Source organism: Grammomys surdaster, unplaced genomic scaffold, assembly GCF_004785775.1.
Source record: "Grammomys surdaster isolate TR1022 unplaced genomic scaffold, NIH_TR_1.0 125808, whole genome shotgun sequence".
NCBI classification, from domain to species: domain Eukaryota; kingdom Metazoa; phylum Chordata; class Mammalia; order Rodentia; family Muridae; genus Grammomys; species Grammomys surdaster.
The window spans coordinates 733,091-757,709 of record NW_021620639.1 but is presented as its reverse complement, the minus strand read 5'-3'; the positions used below and the strand labels follow the sequence as shown (position 1 = coordinate 757,709).

At 43.0% G+C, this 24,619-nt stretch overlaps 1 protein-coding gene across 3 annotated transcripts; it reads right to left on the bottom strand.

Moving 5' to 3' along the window:
- Positions 1 to 488: 488 nt before the first annotated feature.
- Positions 489 to 23,320, bottom strand: Lbr (lamin B receptor). 3 transcript variants are annotated; one of them, XM_028789311.1, is made up of 14 exons: positions 23,207 to 23,320; positions 19,087 to 19,265; positions 17,330 to 17,539; positions 14,393 to 14,476; positions 13,978 to 14,170; positions 11,854 to 12,050; positions 8,827 to 8,881; positions 6,581 to 6,772; positions 5,780 to 5,883; positions 4,892 to 5,017; positions 3,950 to 4,118; positions 2,724 to 2,804; positions 2,501 to 2,623; positions 489 to 2,250 (listed from the first exon to the last, which is right to left on the bottom strand). In XM_028789311.1, the coding sequence occupies exons 2-14, from the start codon at positions 19,249 to 19,251 to the stop codon at positions 2,090 to 2,092; spliced, it is 1,860 nt and encodes a 619-aa protein (XP_028645144.1). In that variant the 5' UTR covers positions 19,252 to 19,265; positions 23,207 to 23,320; the 3' UTR covers positions 489 to 2,089. The 3 variants fall into 3 exon arrangements, with proteins under 3 accessions (XP_028645144.1, XP_028645145.1, XP_028645146.1); XM_028789312.1 differs by lacking the exon at positions 17,330 to 17,539 and having other exon boundaries at positions 23,207 to 23,296; XM_028789313.1 differs by lacking the exon at positions 489 to 2,250 and having other exon boundaries at positions 2,543 to 2,640; positions 23,207 to 23,296.
- Positions 23,321 to 24,619: the final 1,299 nt, after the last annotated feature.

The window sequence follows — 24,619 nt, the reverse complement described above, 5'->3', positions numbered from 1 at the left end:
GAACAGCCTTGTAACACAGCATGTACCTAGCCAAACCTGGCAAATGCGCGGGACACTTCAACAGGTAAGCAGTGTCTGTGCGGTGTTTCAGAGGAACGCAGATGCTTCAAACATCTTCATCATAGATGTTACAGAACCTACAACAGTTTTGCAAGCATTTGGTGTTCTTAAACAGCAAATAGTAAACACGACCAGTTTTTAGGAGTTGGGAATTCTATCTCTACCCCTAAACCCTCAGATTCCATTGTTGGGATTTTGTTTTTTTAAGACAAGGTCTCACTCTCTAGCCCAGAATGGCCTCAAATGCACGGAGATCCTCCTGACCCAACTCCCTGGACTGCTGCGATGACAGGAGTGACCTGGGTCAGGCTCTAGCAAATCTTTGCTTTGCTATAAACCTGCTCATTCCTACAGTTCAGAAAGACTCAAAAAAGCAAAAGCAAAGAAAAAAAAAAAAAGAAAAGCTGTGGCAGAAAAAGAAATGAGGATGAGACTCTAACAGCAAGTCTTTATTTTTAACTTTTTGTTTCCAATCAAAATTTTATTACAAAGCTTGCCAAACATCAAATTAAAAACAACTTGCACCTGATATCCATATACTGTGGCATTGCCTGCCCTATCACTACCAGGCAAAGAACCCAATGTCTTTACTTACCCCAAAGTTTCCTTCTAAGCTTATTAGCACATACCATGTTGATACCAAGAGAAAAGAAAGCATGATAGGAAAACACCTGCTGAATACCTGAGTATTAGTAAGACAATGACCGTGTCATCAGAGTGTAACACACCATGATCACGGCTTCTTTACATACACTCTTAAGCTACAGGGCAGGACAATGTGAACACTGCATCTGGCTCATTTGTGATATTGTATAATTGAAACCCAAATACATTTTGTATTGCAGCCTTATGTCCTTATTCTGAGAAAAATGTAGCTCTGAATAAAAAAAGTCTAGTGAATCTGCCACTTTTCCTGCTCCGGGACAGTTACTATGAAACTAATCAACCTCACTAGAATTGAATGGCTACAACCAGCTTATGCATGGCTATTAAACTCAGAGAGAAAACTTAAAAGTTGTATCAGAGAGAACTCCTTTCTAGAGAGTTCTAAAAACATAAAGGATACAAAATAGTATAAACTGTATCAGCTAAACAGTAGCAAAAACACTGCTGAACTGTAAGTCAAAAAATATATAAAAATAGTAGCCTAAAATGGCAATTTTTTCCAACACCAATGTGTGTAAAAATGTTTAAATAGTGCTGTTACTCCAAAAATATATATTTTTTTTTTCTATTTGCAACAGTTTATAAAGGCAAACACACACCTGCAAATTGAGGTAGCAAAGCCAAATTCACAAACTTTGGACAAAGAAAAGTAACTTTCCTATGTTTTAACTTTAAATGAATGTAATTGCTTTACACTTTTAAATTCACATTACTTTACAAAACTTAATTTAAAACACTGAAAATGTTTTGTTAAAAAACTACTTTGTTTCTAACAATTATCTCACATTCAAAAACTGTACAGAAAAATCAAAAGTCACCATATATTACATAGTCTATGTGTTTACATTTCCAAATGCACTTTTAAAGGCTGAGGTGGAGTCACTACTATGAATGGTCTCCCTTAAACAGGTCCTGCAAGTGATCTGCCCTTATTCTTCAGATATACCATCAATATTGGGCTGATTCTTGCTTGATTTACAGACTAATAAGCTGACTTAAAGAGAATTCTGTTCTAAGCACAATGAAACATAGATGTACTTTAAGAGTTTTCAACTAAGAAAAATCAAATGGCAAAAAGAAAAAAATCTTTGAAGAAGAAAAACCTACAAAAATAAAACTTCAGATTTTTTAGGGATTAAAATTTTCCTATTAATAAGCAAATTATACCATCTTTGTATTTCCCCTTATATTAACTGCCATACTTTAGTGAGAATAAATTCAACTACATTAAAAGGTATACTATTTAGCTCTACAGTCCTGACTCAAAAACAAACCTAGAGATCCTGTCAGTGCATCAAGTTAGTTCATTTGGACTTTTCCTTTTTTCTGGGAGAGGTCTGAGCTATGGGGCAAGCAGCCCAGGTCAGTAAATGTAGGGGAATATGCGGTAGGGCACGCGCTGGCAGTACTTCTCCCAGGCGAGGCCGTACTTCCTCCTGCACTGGTGTTCATCACGGGCCTCTCGATGGATAAGCAGGGCAGTGAAGTAGATGACATAGAAGTAAGGCAGGAGGTGGTTAAAGCCTGTAGGGAACAACAGTGGCTAAATGAGGCTTCTGACTTCCCTCAAATGCACTAAGAGCCAAGGTATGCCAAATACAAACAAAACGTTCCATTTACATTCTATAAAAATTATCTCAGAACATTCCCAATCCCCTCAAAATGTAGACAACACCTGTTAGACACCAAGAGAGTAGACCCTGGCACTGCCTACAACTCCAACCAATGACATATCTCTGACCAGAGAAAGTCACATTAGCACTGAGAGGCTCACCACATGGGAGGGACCACGCCAGAGCCATGATGAGGTCACCCAAGTAGTTGGGATGGCGAACAAAGCCCCACCATCCAGAAACAAGGAGACTCTTCCCCGTGGAAGTATGAATGGTCTTCAAATCTATATAAAAACAAAACCTATTTTTATGACTTCTAATAAAGAGAAGCACAATAATCTATACATAATAAATATAAATCAACAAATTAAAGTCAGTCCTTACGTGCAAGCTTTGGATCAGAGGGATTCTTCCGGAAAGCATTTTTCTGAGAGTTTGCACAACGGAAGATGACATATCCACATACTGAAATTTTAAAATATTTTCCTGTTAGTAATTACAATATAATCTAGCATCTAAAATCTCACTCATCATCCATCTTGAAGGCAAAACTAACACTGCTAGCCATGCCCACAAAGAACAGTGTCTGAGAAAGTAACAAGTGACAATGACTAAAGGCTAACTTATCTGCTAGCCTGAGACCTGCAGCCATAACACGATTTTTCCTCAGTAAAATACCAGCTGAGTCAGAAAACAGTGTTGGGACTTCAGTGTGAAACCGCTCTGCTTGGGAGATTTAGTCAAATTTCAACAGGCGCTAACTAACGTGCAACTACTATAAAGAGGTCTGAATAACAAGAAATATCGAATCTTCACTTCAGCATCTCTTTGGGATAGACACAGACTGTTCTGGATACCTCAGGTGTCACTGACATGAATAATCCAACCAATGGAGAAACTGAACCTCCACTCTAACAAGGGGCTGAATCTCCTCTTCCATTACAGATACTCATCAATGCCATAAAGCTAGCTCTATTCTGGTTCAATGGTCCCTTTCCTATCCAGAATGTTTTGAATGATTACTTAAATGACAAAGAAATAAAGAGAAACCATCTGAACTGACCACTGGACCTGGTAGAACTCACTGCAGCCATATTGGACCTCTCTCTGCCCTCCCTTTACATGTGCTGCTTGCTCATTCAGCCAGTCTCCCATCCTGCATGAACCCACTGAGCCTCCAATTAAAACTCACATCCTCCAGGAAGTTCAAGCTGACATTCCCAGAGGACTGGCTCCCTCTCCTGTCATGTAGGCCTTCAGTACACTGCCTGAGCAGCTCAGGCCACAGTGTCTGGATTGTTTCTACAGTGAGACCAAAAGTTATATAAAGACCAATTTCATTTTTAAGATCTCTTTTAAAAATGCAGGCATTAGACGGAATTATTCCTAAAGCAATTCATTTTAGGTTAAATTGCTTAAAAATAAAAGATGTTCTGTGGTGAGAACTAGTAGAGAGCTAACATGTATTCCCTCTCTTTGCAAACTTGAGATTGTTTTCAGTTCTTATGATAATTTCAAGCCTGTGATTAAGTAAGATGGCATGTGACAGACACCAACCAGAAAACAGCAAATAGCGCCTCGGACCAAACAGAGGCTGAGATTACACTCACATTTCAGAGCAATGATGACAGAAGCCAATGGCCAGGACAACTCATGGGGATGGTTGACCAGGTAAAAGGCCTGGAGACTGTAGGTAAATGGAACCCACACTAAATCCCCAAAGGCCAGCATGAAGCCAAAGCCATCATGGATGATGTCCATTGTGGTCAGCAATGCTTCCTAAAATGACAGATGGGAAGAAATAAAAAACATCTTTGTTAAAGTACTAGTTTATGGCCAAGTATATTAAGAGAAGACACACCAAAATATTGAAAGGCTCTGGGCAGTTGCTCAGGCCTAAGGCACTGTATCCCAGCCATCCTGCCTCCTCCCACAAAAGTCCTGCTGTATGTAACAGACCTCTAAAACCCTCCCAGGCCTTTGCCCAGGACTTCCCTGACCTCAACTTCCTCCACCCCCCCCCAAGTCTCAGTCCCTTCCCTAAATAGCCCTTCTCAGATGACAGCATCCTACGATCTCCCCTGCACCGTAAGCCTCTCATTGTTCAAATGTACATGCCACAGTGCCTAGCAAGAAGGAATGGGTTCAAACTGTATCTGTGGAAAGAACAACCAGCTCTACTGAAAACTAGTTCTGGGTTAAAGAAAAAAGTAGTCCCTCTGAGGGCATCTTGCCCAGATCACACTAGGCAAGATAAAAGTCAGAGCTCACAGATCCAGGCCCTAAGACATCAGAAAGTAGAAAGACATTTCCAAATAGAGTTGTCAACACACCCACCAGTGTTCATGTGCGGGCCCCTTGAACCACCTCAGCATTATCAACACAAACTATAGCAGAAGCTATTCAGCTCTTTTTAAAATTAACTATCTTGTGCAGATATAGAAATGCTGGGAGGCTGAGGTGGGAAGATCACAGTTCAAACCAGCATGGAGTATTAGGACCTCAAAAATTAATTGATTTAACAATCCAAATTTAACAATCCAACAAATTACCTCATTCCAGAGGGCATCCACCACATACAAAAGCTGGAAAATGTTAACCAAGATCATTGCCAAGGACGGTGCACTGCGTTCCTGTATTTTCATTTCAGCTAAAAGCATCACCAAGTTAATAACCACCTGTAAAGAGAGGCAAGAAGACAGCCTCAAAAGCACTCCCAAGGACAAGCAGAGCTGAGACCTCCAGTGTACACTGCCCATGGCTACTATAGAACAAGAAGCCTCAACCCTGACGTGTGTCACTTCTGGGCTACTCTTGACAACACGTGGAGTCTCTAATCAAGAGAACACAGGGGTGAAGGTCTTAAGAATAGTGTTCTTCAAAACAGTGACATGGTCATAAAAGGCTAAGGAACCAGTATAGCTGAGGAGACCAAGAAGAAAAAATGGAGCAATAGTTAACCACCAATGAGACCCAGTAAGGGATACGGATTCCCTTAGTAACACTGTCCTTGACTGGTCTGTGATTGAGCGCGCTATTAGTACAGGAATCCAGCTAAGGAAATGGGATTCTTGGTTCTTTTTCTGTAATTCTCCAAGTTTGAAACTGGGTCAAAATAAGGTTTTACTGAAAAGGGAAAAGAAATTAATGTTTACATTATTCTATCTACACAATCACTTCCTGATATATGTAATAAAAATTGAAAAATCTGTGATAATTTGTATCAAGTTATCTTAAACCAGTAAAAAACATATAGTAAGAAAATATTTTGTGTTAAGACAAATTAACAATTTGTCAATTAAGAAAATTAGGAAAAACTTAAGACAATTAGGAAAAACTATAATCTTTAAAAATTGCCTACATTTTCATATAAATACAAGATGAAGTCACACCATTGAAATTATTTAAAAAAAAAAAAAAAAAAAAAAAAAAAGACATACCCATCCAATCAATCCAGGACGCAATTCACAGAAGAACTTGAGATCGAAAGCACCAAGCCGGGGGTTTAACTCACGGCCAATGAAGAAGTCATAGATGGCATTTCCTGGGAAGGAGAAAGTGTTTACCTCAACAGTGTGTTGACCTTAATCCAATCTGCTCCCTGCGGAGACTGCAGAGGCAGAAGCAAAGGGCAGGACTAGGAAGGCAGGACTGCCACTGCTCTTGAGAGTTCACATGACAGATCACCTCTAAGGAAACTGCAGGTTTATTTTTAAACATATGATCTTTTGTTTTGATTTTTTTGGGTTTTGGTTTGGTTTTTGAGACAAGGTCTCACTATGTAGTCCTGGCTGGCCTGGAACTTTATTTAGATCAGGAGTGCCTGAAACTCATAGAAATCCTCCTGCTTCTGTCTGACAAGTGCTCAGACTAAAGGTTGTACCTCCACACCCAGTCCATAGGAAACTTTAAAAAAATATCTTAGGTCAGAACTAATAACTTGCAGCCTGCTTTTTTTTTTTTTTTTTTTGTCTGTTTTTAAGGAATTTACTCCTTGACAAAGGTAGAAAGATAGAACTGCTCAAGGTTTTTAGTCACATACTAGCTTGAAGTTAATGAGAACTGAATAGAAAGCATGAGAAAAAAATTTAAATTTTGCCTTCAATTTTTTTCTTCAGTTGTTTTCTATGTCTCTTTATTTCCCATAATTAAACTAGACAAAAACAATCTACTCAAGTGTAGCCATGGCTGTCAGGGCTCTGGATACACCTATGTAACTAACACCTGATGTCACTGCTCACCAGAACTGGCAGGTGACAACTCATCCCTTGGGGCTTTCAAAGAGTGGACATAGAGGTAAACACTCAGGACCACTGAAAACCCAGTAGCTGCCAGTGCCAACTGCAGGAAGTGAGTGTACAGGTAATGCAGCTCTATGCCCCAGAAAACTGCTGTTCCTACAGCTGCAGACGTCAGGATTAAGGCATACAGTCCTTTAAAGAGAGAGAAACAGAGAGTTAATTAGCATCATTCATCCTGGGGCTACATTTGGGGGTTTTCTGAGACAAGTCACACTAGGTTGCCCAAACTGGCCTTAAATTCCTGAGCTCAAAAAGAACTCCCCCACCGCCACCACCCGCCCCCGATGCTCCTAACACACAGGAGCTACCAGCCAATGCAGTGTTTTTCTGTTTATTTAAGTCTTAATTTCATTATCCAGATTATTTTTATAAATCAGAAATGTCCTTAAGGTATAATCCTCACTGTACACACCACGCTCCTGTGCCTTTAAGAATGCTAGCGCTCTTTCAGTCATTATCTACTGTTAATAAACCTGAACTTTACTGTCAAACTGAAAAGACCCTCAAAAGGCACTCACTACTCCAACGTTCAGAGTCCAAAGTCAAGCAAGTAGCTCCCAAAGAGACGCGCAAGAACATGGTTTCAAGTCTAATGCCACTACCCAATAGCAGAGTGATCTTCGTAGATATAGTTACAAATATGTATGTTGGAATTCACTAGTTGGTAATGGTATAAAAAGATTCTAGTTATATTCTGCCATGTAGAAAACAGGTATTAAGATACCCTACCCTCACAGTAGAGGCTATAATAAAACCTGAGAAAACCAAGTGTGGTCACTCACACTTGTAATCCCAGCACATGGCCAAACTAGGCAGCCAGCAGACTGAAAGGCCCCAGGAGTCCATAAGCCGGTCTACAGGTGCTGCCTGCCCAATTTGGGGGTGGGAAGTAAACAATTTCTCCTTCTGGCTAGAGAAATCATTTTTCTTTCAAGAGCTAAAGTGCTTAGGTATGTTCCACATGAAAGTCATCAAGTTATATTTCAAGTATCAGTCAAACACAAAAAAGTCAAGATCATTAATGAGAGGATTTCTAAGCTCTGATAAAGTAAGAGGATCGTCACAAATCTGCTTGCTAAAGCCGTTTTCTCCATACCAAGTTTACTCCCAAGAATAATTTAACCCTTATAAAATTTATGAAGTGGTCAATACAACTGTCTTTCACTCTATAGTCTATGCAGATTAATCACTCAGAATGTCTTAGGAATTTCCTCAGTGGTAAAATCCCATAAAAAAGAAATCATAATATTAGAAGCACAGACCATGTTTGCTGATGCTGGACATCTTTCTGTTTTTGCCCAGCTCCTTACTAATGGAACCTGTCTCAGAATTTTTAACATGCCCCGTCTCTTGCTGCCTGCGCTGGCCTGCTACAGTGCTATCCAGTCATAAGTTGTTGTTTACTTTTGCTTCCAGGTCTCCTGCTCTTGGTGTTTTGGGTTTTCTGAGTCATGTTTGGTTTTGCTTTGTCTCTATGGAGGGCGTGGTCTGTCCAGAGGCCAAGCACTGCACCTGGGCAGTTACTTGGTCCTTGTGTAAAGACCTCCCTCCTCTGTTTGTCTGTGCTTCTAATATTATGATTTCTTTTTTTAATGCACATATATACACACATAGGCACACACACACAAACAAAATATTTTTTAAAAAAATTTAACCACCACAACAAAAAAAGGCTGGGGACAACATCTGCTCTTTTCAACCTAGGAACACAGGCTGGATGATCAGTTACTCCAGTTCCAGGGGACCCAATACCCTCTTCTGACTTCATGGGTACCAGGCACATGTGAGCGAGAAAGGGGCGGTGGGGGGGGATCATACACATAAAATAAAAAATCTTTAAAAGGAAAAAGGAAACAAAACTAACCAGGCTAGCAGCACATACTTGTAATGCCAGAACTCAGGAGGCTGAAGCAGAAGGGCTAGCCTGTACTACAAAGTAAACTCCAGGCTCCAGGCTATCCTGGGTGACAGAGTGAGATCCCATCTCCAAGTATTAAAGGAAAACAGAACTAGATACTAGGAGAACTATTCTGGTTTACATGCATTTTTCATAAGCTGGAATAAGCTAATTTATCTGCAAGTTCTTCAAACTACTAAAAAAAATCTACTGTTCAATGTCCCAGTGAAATAGCTCCAACAATTTAAAAACTCTAAAAGTTATGTCATTGAGTATTTAAGAAAATCACCATTCAGTCTATACTTGAGTCTTCTTCCATCAACAAGAGGTGTTCCTTCTACAACCTTAAAAGAAAAAAAAAATATTACATTTTTATTTAAAAATTAAAATACATTATCATCTTTGTGTTTTTTGAGGCAGGATATCTGTGCAACAGCCCAGGCTGACCTGGAACTCACTTTGCAGACCAGGCTAGCCTCAAACTCACAGATCCACCTGCCTCTGCATCTAGAATGCTGGGATTAAAAGTGTGTGGCACCACAACCAGGTCATCTTTCTTACACACACACACACAGACAGACATACATATATATATGTATGTATGTAATCTTCTTAAATTCTTGAATTTCATTATACCCAAGAAAGTAAGTAGGAAATACAGTAGTATTCTAGTAATTGATGACACAACCCCACTACAGGGATTTACCTTAAACACACATAGGTAATTTTTCTTCAATGCACCAGGACTACTGCAATAATCACCCTCAGCAAACCATTCCACACACAGCACAAGGTTAGTGTGCTCAAAACTCTCTACTGCTCATCAACGACAGAACAGCCTAACCCCACTAGTAGTCACTTTGTAGACCAGGCTGGCCTCAAACTCAGAAATCCACCTGCCTCTTTAAAAATTTTACACACACACACATACACTCACGCACATATCCAGAAAACCCATGACAGGATTAGAACCAGAAAACAATTAGCTTAATATCCTTTCACCTGAATTGAGTCCTTCCTCGTCTCCTTTAGTCTTTATTTATGTGGAGGGGGGTAGGGGAGGGAGGGGAAGGGGGAGGAGGGAGGGAGGGAGGCAGGCCACAGGAAAATGGACAGATGGGCTTAAAATGTATGAAGTGAGGTCACACAAACTAAAAAGAAAATATGCGTGCTGTTTCTCATATGGGGAATCTAGCCAATTACATATGTACATATGTAAACAAGTTTAACACAACAGAGGTTTTTTTTCAATCGGGCTGTGTGTTGTCAACATCATGTATGCACTGACTTGCTCAACTATTTACACACACTCCTGTACTACAATGAGCATGCTCCCCAAGTGGGGACCACCGTGGCACACCGTGGACACAGTGATGCCCAAGACAGTGAGAATACTGCCTGAGTCAATGGGCAGCCATATATATCCCCAAGTAGCTACTCAACACTGTAGCCATTCACTTTAAGCTGTCCAATATTAGGATGATATCATCATCATCATCATCATCCTCTCCCAGCATCTGTTCCTCTGCTGTGGAAGGACACCCAGGACAGAAACCTAAAACCTGAGATCACAGCACTGGCGAAACCCTACGTGATCCTTCTCAATTGCAGGTGTCTTCTTGGGCCTTAGTCTGACAATATAGATAGAAGATTTCTTGACTGACACCATCTGTCTATCGCTTCAGTTTGTGTGTATGCATGATGTTTATGTCACCTGAATCTAAACAGAACCCTATAGTAAGAATGGACAGCCACTTACAGGGAGCGTGCACAGCACCACATCTGCAGCCCCACCCTCCTAAGAGAACTTCCAGCTGGCAAAGATGCAGTCTCCTAAGAATAAGATCTGAAATAAATTATGTACTGCTTAGGGCAGCTCATGTTCTTTGAGCACATGTCTGAGGAAAGGTATACAACTGAAAGAAGGACCACACGTAGCAATGAAAGTCTGAAAAGGACACTGGGTTCCTGACAACAATTCCTAAGGATCAAAACTGAAAATATTTTAATATATGTTTCGGGGTTTTTTGTTTTTTGTTAAATCCACTGAGCTCAGAAGAAAATCAAAGATTTAAGATGTTGCAACTACAAGTGAACACACTGAGGGGGTGTTCTTTAGCTGCCTCTACTGAGACATAGGCTGATAGCAAATAACTTATTCTTTCCTGTTAGAAATGGAAAGAGATGTGACTCAAAAAAAAAAATACTGGGGGCTAAAAAGATGGCTCAATGGTTAAGAACACTGGCTGCTCTTCCAGAGGTCCTGAGTTCAATTCCCAGCAACTAGCTCATGGATCTAATGCCCTCCTCTGGTGTGTCAGCAACAGCGTGCTCATATACATAAACTAAATCTTTAAAAACAAACAAACAAACAAAATCCTGAATGCCCTCTTGGTAAGAGCAAGAATGGCCTAGGAGGAGCAAGCCTGTAGGCACAGCTGTGACAGAGTTTACAGGTTGTGTGGAGGTGAGAAGATGCACCCTCATGTGAGGCTCCATTTCACGGGCTAGAAGAAGAGCTGGGGCAATGGCTCAACAAGAAGAACACAGGCTGCTCTTCCAGGGGATCCAGGGGAATCCTAAGCACGCACTTGCTGGTTCACAACCAGCTCCACCTCCAGTCCAGGGGATCTAATGTCCTCTCCTGGCCTCTCAGAGCTCTGCTCGCACGGTGCATAGCCATATACGCAGGCAAAAACATCCACACACACAATTATAAAATTGTTTTTTAAAAAGGGGAAAGCAAGCTGAGCACCAGTATTCATGTCTCTCTGCTCCCACCCTGACACTGATACAACCTTCACCTTGCTCTCTCCCCAGTGCCATTCTTCTGCTATCATGGATGTTACCCTCAAAGCTTGAGCTAAAGTAAATCCTTATTGTTGTTGTTCGGTTTTCCCCCCTTGGTTTTCATCAGGTATTTTATTGAAAAAGAAAGAAAAGTAACATAGGAAATGAGATAAATCCAAATCATATTTCTAAAGTTATGCTTAATAAGTAAAAAGTTACAGGGCACAGGAATAACAGTTTCAGTATATGACTAACAGCTTCTAACTTTGAAACTGCTGGAAATTAAAGCAATGACAGAGAAGTCAGACGAGTTTCACAAAACCATGCCCCTTCAGCAAAACCTTACCTTCCACCAGGGTGGTACACGTTTTTAATCCAAGCACTGCAGAGGCAGAGGCAAGCAGATCCCTGGGAGTTCAAGACCAGCCTGGTCTACAGAGTGAGTTCCAAGTCAGCCAAGGCTACACAGCAAGGACCATGTCTCAATAGACAAAAAACATACAAACAACGAACTCAAAAGCCTTACCTTCCCGACTGGTAGAAGGTAGAAGAGAGCTTGAACGAAAAACCAGAGGAGGTAAAGGCCACACACACTGGTTTCCCACAGCTCGTGGAGAGCTGGCAGAGGTGGAGGAAGACTGAGCAGCCTGGGGTCCTTCTGCCCGCACTGCAGCAGTAGCAGCAGGACACAGGCAGGCAGGCCAAGCATGATGAAGGACACACCTGCAAGCAACCAGCCCAGACTCAACTTCAGTCAGGTTTGTTTAGTTTTGAAAAATCATGTGGGTTATTTATTTATATTTATTTTACCTTTAGGGCAAAACTAGATCCGACTAGCTGTCTGAGACCAATTTGTAATGTACCATCAAAAACTCATCTAGGGGGCTTAAGTGTCAGCTCGGTGGTTAAAAGCACTTGCTCTCACAGAGGACCTGCATTCAGTTCCCAACACCCACATGGTGGCTCACAACTATCTGTATCTAACTCCAGCTCCAGGGAAGCCAATGGACTCTTCTGACCTCCTTGGACAACAGGGACACATGTGGTAAACATAACAAACATACAGGTAAACATTCATACATATAAAATGAAAGAAAGCTAAAAAAAAAAACAAAAACAAAACTCTCCCTGTCTTGGCTGGGAAAGTGTCTCAGCAGGTAAGGGCATCTGACACCTGGAGTTCAAACCCCAGCATTTACATGAGCCCTAGAGCTTGTTGGCTTGCTTGCTCATTCTATCCCTCCCCAACGGAAGTAATAAAATTCAGTAACTTTTAAACTCTCTACTTGTCCCTTCTAGTATGCACACAACCTTGGGTGAGTGACAAAAATGCACATCCACCTCAGAGGCCACGCTCTGAAACTCTCAACTCCAGCCACAGAAAAGCGCAAGTGTGGAGACCCAGGCATCAAACAACTGCCAGGCTAATCGGGTTCCACAGCCTCAGGGAGCCTGGCCTTAAACTCTATAGATCCTGCTCAGCCTCCCAGCTCTGGTCTCTAGGCATAAGCCACTTAACTCAAGCCTAGTCTTCACAGTAGGTAGACTTTCTATCCATAAATTTCTAACATTTAACATACTGTCACACACATGCAGATTTTGGGTGATGACAGCAGTCAGAGCCGGTAATCCAAGCCAGACTGTCACTAGCTCACGTGCTCACTCACTGCAAGCTCTGCACATGGCACTCTTTGTTTTGTTTTAGGTTTTTTCCCATTAATTTACTTACTCACTTTACATCCCAATCACAGCCTCCCTCCCATAGCCCCTCCTCCATTCTCCCCTTCCCTTCTCCTCTGAAAAAGGGGAGGCACTCCCTGGGTACCAACCTACCCTGTCACATCAAGTCACTGCAGGGAGGACTAGGAACATCCTCTCCCACTGAGGCCAGACAAGGCAGCCCAGTTAGGGGAACAGGATCCACAGACAGGCAACAGAGTAACCCACACACTTAACCTTCAACCCAAAATTTGTCCTGCCTACAAGAAGCACAGGGACAAAAATGGAGCAGAGATTGAGGGAATGGTCAACCAAGGACTGGCCCAACTTGAGACTCATCCCATGGGCAAGAACCAATCCCTGCCACTATTAATGACTCTGTTATGCTTTCAGACAGAAGCCTAACTTATCTGTCCTCTGGGAGGCACTCTTTGAGTAACTCATTTGCCCTGCCTAGCAGGCAGGAAAGGCAATCCGATGCTTTATGCTGCAGCCTGCTCCTGCAGTAAATGCCAGCCAGGTCCTGCCTCCTCTACTCATCACTAGCAGACCTCCCTGTCTCTATAGGGCCACCACTTCCCTACGGCAAACTCCCTTTATTATGACTTTAAAGTTAGCATTCTTTGTACTTTAATGGCTTGTCCCTCCCTGTGTCCCATGTACCACCCCAGTCATGTTGTGTGCACATAAACATACATACATACACACACACACACACACACACACACACACACACACACACACACACATACACACACACACACCACCATAGCTCCCAGCTCAGGCCTTCATACCACTGTTCCTTCTCTGGAAATTTCTTCCCTACTCCTCCACCTCCTCAATCTCTTCCTTCTCAACAAAGACTTTCCCTGTGCACATAAGAGCAACTCTGCCCATCCTTTCCCCTCCGTCATGGGGTTCTAACACCTACCAGGTATTCCTCCAAACTCCAAGTCTTTCCTCTGTGGCGTGCTCACTTGAAAGGTTCCCAAAGGTGAGGGTCCTTTGGTGACAAGGTTTTGTTCCTCGGACTCTATTTCTTTGGCTTTGACTTCTTCTCTTCTGGGACGAAGGCTGTACTGTGTAGTTATATAACTGTCTTCTGCTGACAAAATGACTCTTTCCTAGTTTAAAAAAAAAAGTATTAAATATCTTTAGTTTATATTTAATGCAAACATTACTAAGTCAACATCTCTATAGGGCTGTGAATGTACAAGAATAAATGTGTTAAATCATATACAGTCTTAAGAACAGAACATGAACAAATAAAATACAACAAATTCCTGTGTGAGTCTGAAGGAAAAGGAATAAAGAAAAAGGATGCCAGATGAAGGAGTGTTTCCTACCTGCTTGTTTTTATGAGGTGTGGCATTCTTCTCCACGTGCTCGGGCTCCCCGTTGTACACAGCGACGCTGTTTCCAAATGGCTTCTAAATGGAATATGAAGCAACAGACTCAGAGCTGAACCAACTAAAGCATCACAATGATAACAAGTTACTACTGGGAATGAAGCAGACACAAGCTAAAAAACAAGAGATAAAATCAACTAGACTTCTCTGGTCTTCAAAAGTCAGCTCTTACAGTGCCTCCAACTGTGGCAGTCCTCTAGCCTCACCCCTGCCTGAGCACTGGGATTACGGCTGTGGAACACTATGTTTTGGAACCAACTTCTACCTTAACTTTCCCATCTCTTGAACACTTTCATACTAAATGTTTCAGTAATTTCACTGTCATACAGTAATGTTTCCATGAAAGGCAGGTGAGTAAAACCTGGCAAATTCATTCATTAGCTGAACATAAACATGAGGAAAAGACTTTCAGCAACCCTAAGACAGCCAACAGTGGGAAGACTGAGTGTTTTCATTTCTTTTTTTTTTGTTTTGTTTTGTTTTTCGAGACAGGGTTTCTCTTATAGCTCAGGCTGTCCTGGAACTCACTCTGTAGACCAGGCTGGCCTCGAACTCAGAAATAAGCCTGCCTCTGCCTCCCAAGTGCTGGGATTAAAGGCGTGCGCCACCACTGCCCGGCGATTGTTTGCATTTCATGCTGCATAGTATTTACACTATGTTCCTACATGTTCCTCTTGACTCAGCCTGTTTCTTATGAAAAAAGAAAAGCAATTTAGCTTTCAAGAGCTTGTTAAGGCAACGGTTACAGCAGTCTCTTTCCTCCTCTGTAAAGACTGAGTCAAGAAGAAAAAAGTACAAGCATATCCTTCAGAAGACCAGCTGATAGCTCAGTGGTTCAGAGCACTGACTGCTCTTCTAGAGGTCCTGAGTTCAATTCCCAGCAACTACATCTGCAATGGGGCTTGATGCCCTCTTCTGGTGTGTCTGAAGAGAGCAATGGTGTACTACTCATATACATATAATAAATAAATCTTTAAAAAAAAAAAGATTAAAAAAAATAAAAGATGATGACCAGCTGACAAATGGCAGCTTTAGCACATTAGTGGGTTCTAAGTCAACCGAGCAATAGAGCACAGGCTATACACCAAGTGTCAATGAATGAGCCAACTGTCAGCAAATGGAGACACACCTAAAAAGTTATGTGCAGCGTCTCAGGTTTTGAATAATCTCTACTAACCACAAATAAACCAAGCAGTCAGCTAACTCTAAACCATGGTGAATACAAACCAATGCTTTCCATGCAGTGAACAGATTTTCGATGGTTAAGTACTCAACACTGTGAGGTAAACTACTGAGATCATAACCAAGTGCGGAAAGGAGCAATCATAGCATGATCACACTACACAGTAGGTTAGGCTCTACTGAAGGGGCAAAGGCAACCCGTAGCTCTTCTATCAACAAAAGAGCATAGTGTGAAAATAAAGGTCATAACAGAAAGCATCTGCTCCTTCCCCCTGTGGTAGACAGCCACTCAAAGAAACAGCAAGTTCATTGTAATAAGAAAACACCAAGTCTGAAAAAGGGAGGTGAAAATCTTTAACAAGCACTGGGGGGTGAGGGTGGGGGTGGGGAAGGCCTGTTACAATCCTCAGATGAAAACCAAGCAATCCATAGTCTTGACGCTGGCATAAGCATGTTCACCCAGTCTAGCAACAGGTATTATAAGCCTCTGTTCTGCACTGTCCACCTGACCTGCAGTTTCAATTTCCTCAAGGCTAAGCCTAAGGAGATAACTTGATGCTGCAGAAAAGTAGTGTTTAGAACAGTGAACATAGAGAAACATACAAGGCTGCACCACAGAACTAACTTTAACACTAATGTGTACATATCTATCTTATGATGTTTACTATGTAACAACAGAAAGAGGAAACTACTGCAGGGCAGGTTATTCTCATTATTTTCACATTTTAAAGTCTAAGTGCACTACACACAGTCTAGTTTTTAAGATTATTAGAAGCCTGTATGCTGTTTCCAGAAGAGATGATATTAAACGAGTGACATACAAAAGCACTCTTTTTACTTAAACACTTTGTTCTAGTGTCTACAACAGTAGCTCGCAACCTGGATCACAGCACCTTTGGCAAACCTCTATCCCCAAAAATACTTACATTAAGATTCATAACAAAATTAGAGTTATGAAGTAGTAACAAAATAGTTTTACTGTTGGGGGTCACCACAGTATTAAAGGGTCATAGCATTAAGAAGGTTGAGAACAAATGATTTAAAATATTTATCCATCAACTGTGGTATCTTACCCTATGAACTCAGAACTGAGCAGAGGCTGGAGGATTTTAACAAGATCTTGGCCAGCCTAGGCTACCCTGTCTTAGAAAAAAAAAGGAAAAAAATTATAATACTACATAAAATAAAACACTTACTGGCCCCACAAACATGTACCATTAAAGTCATTCCACTGAAAACACGATTTTTAAACAGTGATGGTGATCAAGCATAAGGATGCCAACTGGGAGAGCAAGAATGTTTAACAGAGTACTTGTCTCCTTGTTTCATGGCCTACAAGCTATGTCTGTCTCAACATAAACATCTTTTAAAGACTGCATACTATCAGGACTCCTAGTAATATTATCTTGAAGCTGCTAAGACAGCTTCCAGTAGTAATGCTTGCCTTCAAGCCCAATGATCTGAGTTTGATCCCTCAAACACGCAGGAGTGGAAGGAGAGAACAGACTCCATAAAGCTGTCCTCCAACATCTCCACCAAACACATGGACATGTACACACACTAAAAATAAAAAAATTAAAAATAAAAAACAATTTTTCTTGGATATTCAAACAAACTATATTTTCTATTTCAAATACTTGCTAACAAAAGTGCAAATAATCTGAATAAGCAGTGAACAGATGAAATAAGTACCAACACAAGCGGAGTCAATTTAACTTGCAAAATTTCCCTCCTCATTTCCTTTTCCTTAAAGTCAGCCTGGTGGGAAGCAGAGACGGATCTTCTGGAACCTTTTGGTGCCCTGCCCGGGGATCGGGAGCGTGATCTTGAGCGGCTGCCTCGGCGTCTTGAAGGAGAGCTAGAAGTTGAGCCACTTTTTCTTTGCTTAAAGGATTTTAAAGGCTAAAAAGGGAAAAGGCCAGAGATATTATCAGAGCACTAATGTCCAGTGGCAGGGCTGAGCTGTCAGTCAGGGCCACTATCTTGTTGCCATGCATTCTAAACTCACAGGTCTGAGAACTGAGCACACAGTATGATGCTACAGCAGTCTGGCTTCTAGGAAAGACACAGAGCTTCCCTGCTCTGCGAGCTTGCAAAGTATTTCCCGGAATCTGTGACTACATCACATATATAACATGTAGTCCCAGCCACAGCAAGAAGGCTGGGAACTGATACTGCCTAACACTGACATGGAAAAGATAATTAGCAACCATTTCTCAAAAAGCAGCCCTATAGTCACACTGAAACAAACTGAGTTCTTAAAAACAGAGCAGCTAGACGCCTTGGTCAGCTGCCATTCTGCCCTAATCCACTGCAAACCGCTTCTTCCTTGTTTCCAGGGATTACCTGAGGCAGGCAAACCCCTGGGCCTCTAGCCAGCAGCTATTTTGTATATGTGGCCCTCAGCTAAGGATGGCATTTACATGTCTTAAATGACCGCTAAAAGCATCAAAAGAGAAGTCATATTCCATATGGCTAGAGCTGCCTGCTAAACTATAGAAACCCCATGAGCCATGAAGCTAAAACATTTTCTAAAACACACAGTGTTCATGCAGACCATGCATGGGTCCAAACTATTGGTTAATGACGGGCTACAAGGTCCAGAACTGCTAAGTTCTAAGTCGACGGTTTCAGAGCATTCCGACTAAATAATTTTATGCCTAGAGAATCTAACGAAACGCTGCAGCTTTATTTATCCTTTTTTCATAGAAATTAATTTTTCCGCATTTTATGCAAGTATTTGTATACCATAGATCACTATTTTAAAACCCATACCATCAGCAGACAGGCTGGGAAGGGAAAGCTGTGAGCTGGCCTCAAACCTAGTAAATGTCACTCTGCTTACATCACCCAAGCCCTGCCACATGGTAGCACACACCTTTAATCCCAGCACTCATGAGGCAGAGGCAGGCCAATCTCCAGGTTTGAGACCAGTCCGGTCTATAGAGTGAGTTCCAGGACAGCCAGGGCTACACAGAGGAAGCCTGTCTTGAAAAAGAAGAGAAGAGGAGAGGAGAGGAAAAGAGAGAGGAGAAGAGAGGAGAGGAGAACAGAAAAGAAAAGAGGAAGAGAGGAGGAGGAAGAGGAAATAGAAGAGGAAACTCAAGCCTAATGAGCCACCCCAAATCTGTCAGTTGGCCGTGCCAGCATCATCCACAGCCTTTTGTACACTGCCCGCCCTATGGTTTCCCATTTGTCCTACCACTCAGCTCAGAGAAAACAGTGCTAAAAAAATAAAAAGAATCCCTAAAAACCAGGGCCCTTTCCTGTCTAACAGCACCCACAGCAAACACCTCACAGGATGATCACACACAGTGAAGTGAGCTTTTGGGATCTGGGCCCATATCTCATTTACATATTCCCAGAGGCAACCCAGAGCCCCAAAGCAGGAGTCAGGCAAGAACCTCCAGCTCCTCCCACCTACTCCAACACTGAGCAGACACACTCACCTTGATGTCACTCTCCTTCAGTTCCAGTTCAGTGCCATCTTTGTATTTTACAGTGTAGAGCTGGGATTTGTTGTCATGGCTCAGAATTTCAACTTCATAATAAAGGGAGCTCCCAGGCCACCGACCTCTGACCACCTCACCCTCAGCAAACTTCCTACTTGGCATTTCCTAAAATTAGTCTGAACAATTTTAAAGAAAAAAAAAATTCAGTCAATAATTATTACTTACATTTCTGGACTAGGTTGTTCACTGTTGTTCACTAAAATAACTTTCTAGTTTGTTATTTAGGGCCAGGAAGCCAAGGAAGAAATGCACAACTCCTTATTTTATAGATGGCAGAACTTGAGCTTAAAGTTAATGCTTTAGCAAAGTTCACAAACACAGGTGTGGGAATAGCAGAGCAACACAAAATATTATGTGAGCTTCATTTTATTTCAACTGGAATTACTTTGTAGGAGATGACTTAGACACTGGAGCACAGAAAGTGGCACTGAGGATTAACTCTGACAATGTGACAGGCATCAAGCTAGACGACTAGAGCTACGCCCCTGCAGTAACCAAAAACCAGGACATGTCTCAAAAAGGACACTTATTTTTATTTGTAGATCTACATGTCATGTTTTCAAAAGCTTTAAAATTCATTAAATTATATTTTTAACAAGCTACCTTACAGGAAAATAATAAAACCATGAGACAAACTGGGGGAAAACTGTACATTAGCATTACTATATCCTACCAACAGGAAGGATTTCAAATCTGTAACAAAATAACATATTTGAGGTTTACTTCATATAGTTTGCATTCTCTGAGTCAAATCCCAAGTGCATACCAATTATCTCTGCAGCCACCCAGAGCTAACCTGTGCACCTCTCAAGCCACCCAGAGTTAACCTGTGCACCTCTCAAGCTCACAGCTGACACCTACCCCAACTGTAACATTCTTTGACACTGTTTCAAAACATGGCCCATGAAACCTTCAATACTTCAAGAAACCACAACTTTCAAGAATTATTTACATGAGGTAATATCAAATGATGGTTATGCTAGGAGCTCTAAGGTAATATTTCTCTCTCCACTGAGCAGCAGATTCACAGGCTTAAGCCAGTGCTCTGATACCAATGATAAGCAAGCAGCAGACAGAAAGACTCCTTCAGCTAATGATGTCACCTGCTGAGCAAGTCTCCATACATCACCCAAGCACATAAAGACATACTCCTCACACACTCCTGCTAAGAGCTGGTTACACAACCTGCTGACACCAAAGAGTCTTGCAGACTGTGGAATTAAGGAGAAAGTTGCATTACCTACTCCTCCCAAGAAAGTCTTTCTAAATATATTTCTTCACTGTTAATCCCCTGAGGAAAAAAGACTTCACAAGCTTCATTTGTTTAGACAAGACAACAGATGAAAGAAAATGAAAGTGCTTATCTGGTGGTGAGAGGTTCATTACAGAGCCTGCCTCAGTCTCCCTAACTTGTAAGATACCATCTCTGGGGTAATGAATATGTTTGGAATCGTTAGGAATGAAGCTAGACTGGCAGAGGCATCCATGAGGGCCCTTGGGAAACAGGAGACCAATGGCCCATCTGCACAAGGAGGAGGAGCACAAAAAAGGAAGGTGGCAACAGAGAGCTTTGTCCATTTCAACACTTAGTTCCAAGTTGTCCTGGACAAAGAGGAAGGAAATGTGCTGGGCTTCCTTCTCTGATTCCCCACCCCTCTTCCTTCCCAGACCACCCCAAATCAATTAGGTACTCCTACCCTGGTCATCCGAAGTTTGAGAAAGACCACAATGTCTTTCTAGATGAAGATGCCAGTAGAGTCTCAAACAATACTCTATTGAAATATGGGCTGGAGAGATGGCTCAGTGGTTAAGAGCACTGACTGCTCTTCCAGAGGTCCTGAGTTCAATTCCCAGCAACCACATGGTGGCTCACAACCATCTGTTATGAGATCAAATGCCCTCTTCTGGTGTGTCTGAGGACAGTTACAGTGTACTCACATATATACAATAAATAATTCTTTAAAAAAAATCTTGAAATATGAGCACTTTGGGGCTTGGGACCACCTGCATCTTTAAATGGCCCTTGAACAGATTTATTCTGGACCATCTGAAGCATCCAATCCTTGCCATTCATCATATCCAAGTACTACCCAGGCCCAGTCCTGTTTAGCTTCAGAGATCTGATGAAATCTGGAGGATTAGGATGGTATGGTCCTAAACTCATTGTTATTTATTGCATCTCGAAGACACCACATTAACTATATGGATCCAACAAGGAACAAAAGTCAAAGTAAAAAAAAAAAAAAAAAAAAAAAAAAAAAAAAAACCCCTCAAAATCTTCTATTACCTATTAAATACTTTGGGATACATGAATCAAGGTACCCAGTAGGTATTTAAGCCTTCAAAAATGTGTCTAAAATGTGTACAATATGAAATTTGATGCCCAGAAAAAAAGGGGAGAAAAATAATTAAGAACTTAGGCTTGGCTGGGCATGGTGGCTTTAATCTCACTATTCCAGAGGCAGAGGAAGATAGATCTCTTCCAGCTGAAGGTCTGCCTAGTCTACACTGTGTTCCAGGACAATAAGGGCTGTGCTGAGATCTTGTCTCAAAAAAAAACCAACCAAACAAACAAACCAAAAAGAACACAAAACAAGAACTGACACTTGATATTTTATATGGCAGGTGGAGAACAATCTTGTCTTAGGAGACAATAAAGTATAGGCTGACAACAAGAGGTGCATGCCACTTTGTACAAGACCCACAGTCAGTGGAAGCTATGTGATATCGTCCCAAAATACTGCACAGCAGGAGATAATTATACTGGATAGGAGAAGAGGGGTCCAGACACCGGTGTGTATGCACCCATGTAACAAGCCAATAGAAACACACAAACTTCCCTAAACAAACCGGTGTTTGCAAAGAAAAGTTGCTTACTAAACAATGAACCCTCAACCACACACAGCAGAAAATCAAGGATCCTCTGGCTTGCTTTCTGTCAAGCCAGACTCATTTGGCACTGGACTTCTCACATATTATGGCACAATATATTACTGCGATTCAATGTGACAGATTTATCTTATTTATCTTTTTATTTTTTGTTTTTGTTTTTTTGAGACAGGGTTTCTCTGTGTAGTCCTGGCTGTCCTAGCACTCACTCTGTAGACCAGGCTGGCCTCGAACTCAGAAATCCACCTGCCTCTGCCTCCCAAGTGCTGGGATTAAAAGCATGAGCCACCACTGCCTGGCGACAGACTTCTTTATATTATTTCGCTCACGAGCGATACAAGGGGTCTTTAATCGTTTCTCCACTTTCCCAAATTCACTTAATGTGGCAGAAAGAAAAAGCTCAAATGATGTCTAACAGCTACCCTTTAACACCTGAGCCGGCGGCAGTGACCTGCTATGCTAAATGCAAACAGAAAGCGTTTGCAGAGTCTGTGCCCCTACAGAGCCACGCAAAAGAAAGCTGGTTGTACAGGTCGCATGGCCTTTTCCGTTAATACCCAAAGGCACATACATTACCGTGATAGTCCTTACTCACTCGCACCCCACCTCTCCAGTCAATGCTCCGAAACTAAACAAACCAGTCTCATTATCACCGTCTCTGTCCGTATTAGGTCCTCCATCCCGCGCTTCTCTGCAGCCCCATCTTCTCCCTCACAACAGCTGCTACACGTAGCCCCAAATCTACTCCTGCTTGTGAACCTGAGCCCCGGCCCTCGCACACCAAGTACGCTACACACAGCGGGCGCAACGCCAGGCCAGCCCGCCGTCGTCCAAGAGCCCCGGAGCACTGAGTGGCCCTCGAAGCCGCTGGAGGCGCGAGGCTGGCTGTCACCGCGCAGAAGCACTCACGAAGCCCGGACAGGCCGGACGGCGCTCCGGCAGGAACCAGAGGCGGTTAACTCCTCCCCCGAAGGCCGCCCGCTCTCCGAGAGCCGGGACGTCACGGCAAGTACAGCCCGGGCGGTCCGGGGCGCGCGTCCGAGACGGGAAGGGGGGTGTCCGCCATCCGAACCCCGCGCTCGGCTTCCGGCCCGCGCGGCCCCAGCCTCGCCGGCCGCCCTAGGGAACCCGCCCTCCACACACGGCTGGGACCCGCGCAGACGCTCACCCGGCCGCGCTCCGGCGGGAATTCCAGCCACTCTAGGACAGTCAGCAGCAGCCCGCGGCGACTCCGCGCGCGACACTGCCGGCCTCGCTCTCGCGCCTCCGAGGTCCCGCCCCTAGCGAGGCTGCTCTGCGCTCCCCATTGGTCCCTTCACCTTTTGAATCATCGCCGGCGCTGGCGATTGGTCGAGGCCCCTTAGCGCGTCCGGCCCGCCCGCTCGTGAGCGTCCGGCGTCCTCACCCGGTTTATCTCGGCAGCCCAGACACGGAGCCGCGCTTTGGCTCGCGCCCTCCGGTCGAGCGGCCTGGGCCGACAGTCTGTGAGGAGAGCGAAGCTCGCGCGACGCCTGGCCGAAGCGTCCGGAGCTGTCACCCCGCGCTTGGTCCCTGTGTAACTTCGGGAGCCAACGGGCCGGGCTCTCAGCCAGGCCACAGCCGAAGCCCGCGGGCTCCGCATCCGGTCTGAACCCGACCCCAGCAGGCCCAGGCCGGAGTCCCAAACTCCCCCCTACCACCTTGTTCTTGCCACCATTGGTTGTCTGCTTCCTTCCTCTCTGCTTTGAGAGTTCAAAGCAGTTCGTTAAAGCCCCCTACTTCGCAGTGCTGTTTTTAAAGGTATTTCCAACATCCCCATCCAACATCTGAATGGATTCCTGCTTCGGAAGCACTGTGGGTTCAAATGCAAGGCTGAATAAGGTCTTTTCATCCTCAGCGCAGCTTGGGGTGCACAGCACTGTCATCTCTGTTACAAACGATTGATTGAGTGTCTCAGAGCCTTTCCTGAGAACAAGTGTTCACATCGAATTGTCATTGCCTTCGGATTTGCCCTGGTTGGAAATCTAAACCACAGTTGTATGCATCAAGAAACCTCTAAACGTAAATTTTGACAAATCCCTTAAGCTTGAACTCTTAAGGATGAATCCTACTCCGGGTTCCGCAGCAAATGACACAGAATGGAAAACGCTGGGGGTGGGATGGGGAGGAGTGTCATTTAAAATAATACTACTCCTAATACCAAAGACATTCTTCACTCCTCATATTTTTACCCAGAGCCAAGGTTTCGTTGGATTTTCTCTACAGCCCATATAAGCATTTTCACTTACAAAGTAAAAGACCAGAGGGAGAAAACTTTATTGTAAACTTTGGTTTATCGTTTCTTCAAAAGAAAAAGGTCAGTGAGGCTGGAGAGACAGCTCAGATGATAAAGTGCCTTGCCTTGCAAGAATAAGAACCTTGTGAGCAGTTCAGACCCTCAGCACCAAAATTAAAACAAGAAGGTGTCTTCAAACAGCTGTAACCCTAGTGCAGGGGACAAAGGTGTAGCTGAGGACAAACGGATCCCCCTGGACTCAGTTGGTAACAGCTAGGATCTGTGAGACACCCTGTCTCAAAGAGCAAGATGTTGAGCAGTCAAGGA

Bases quoted from the DNA above. Each gene is read 5' to 3' on its own strand.
- Lbr (XM_028789311.1), bottom strand. From the start codon at position 19,251: ATGCCAAGTAGGAAGTTTGCTGAGGGTGAGGTGGTCAGAGGTCGGTGG. The intron at 4,119-4,891 runs GTAATTTGTTGG...CTGTCATTTTAG, and splicing joins TGGATGCCCTCTGGAATGAG to GAAGCATTGCTGACCACAAT. The intron at 2,805-3,949 runs GTGAGTGTAATC...TTAAAATTTCAG, and splicing joins TGTCATCATTGCTCTGAAAT to TATGTGGATATGTCATCTTC.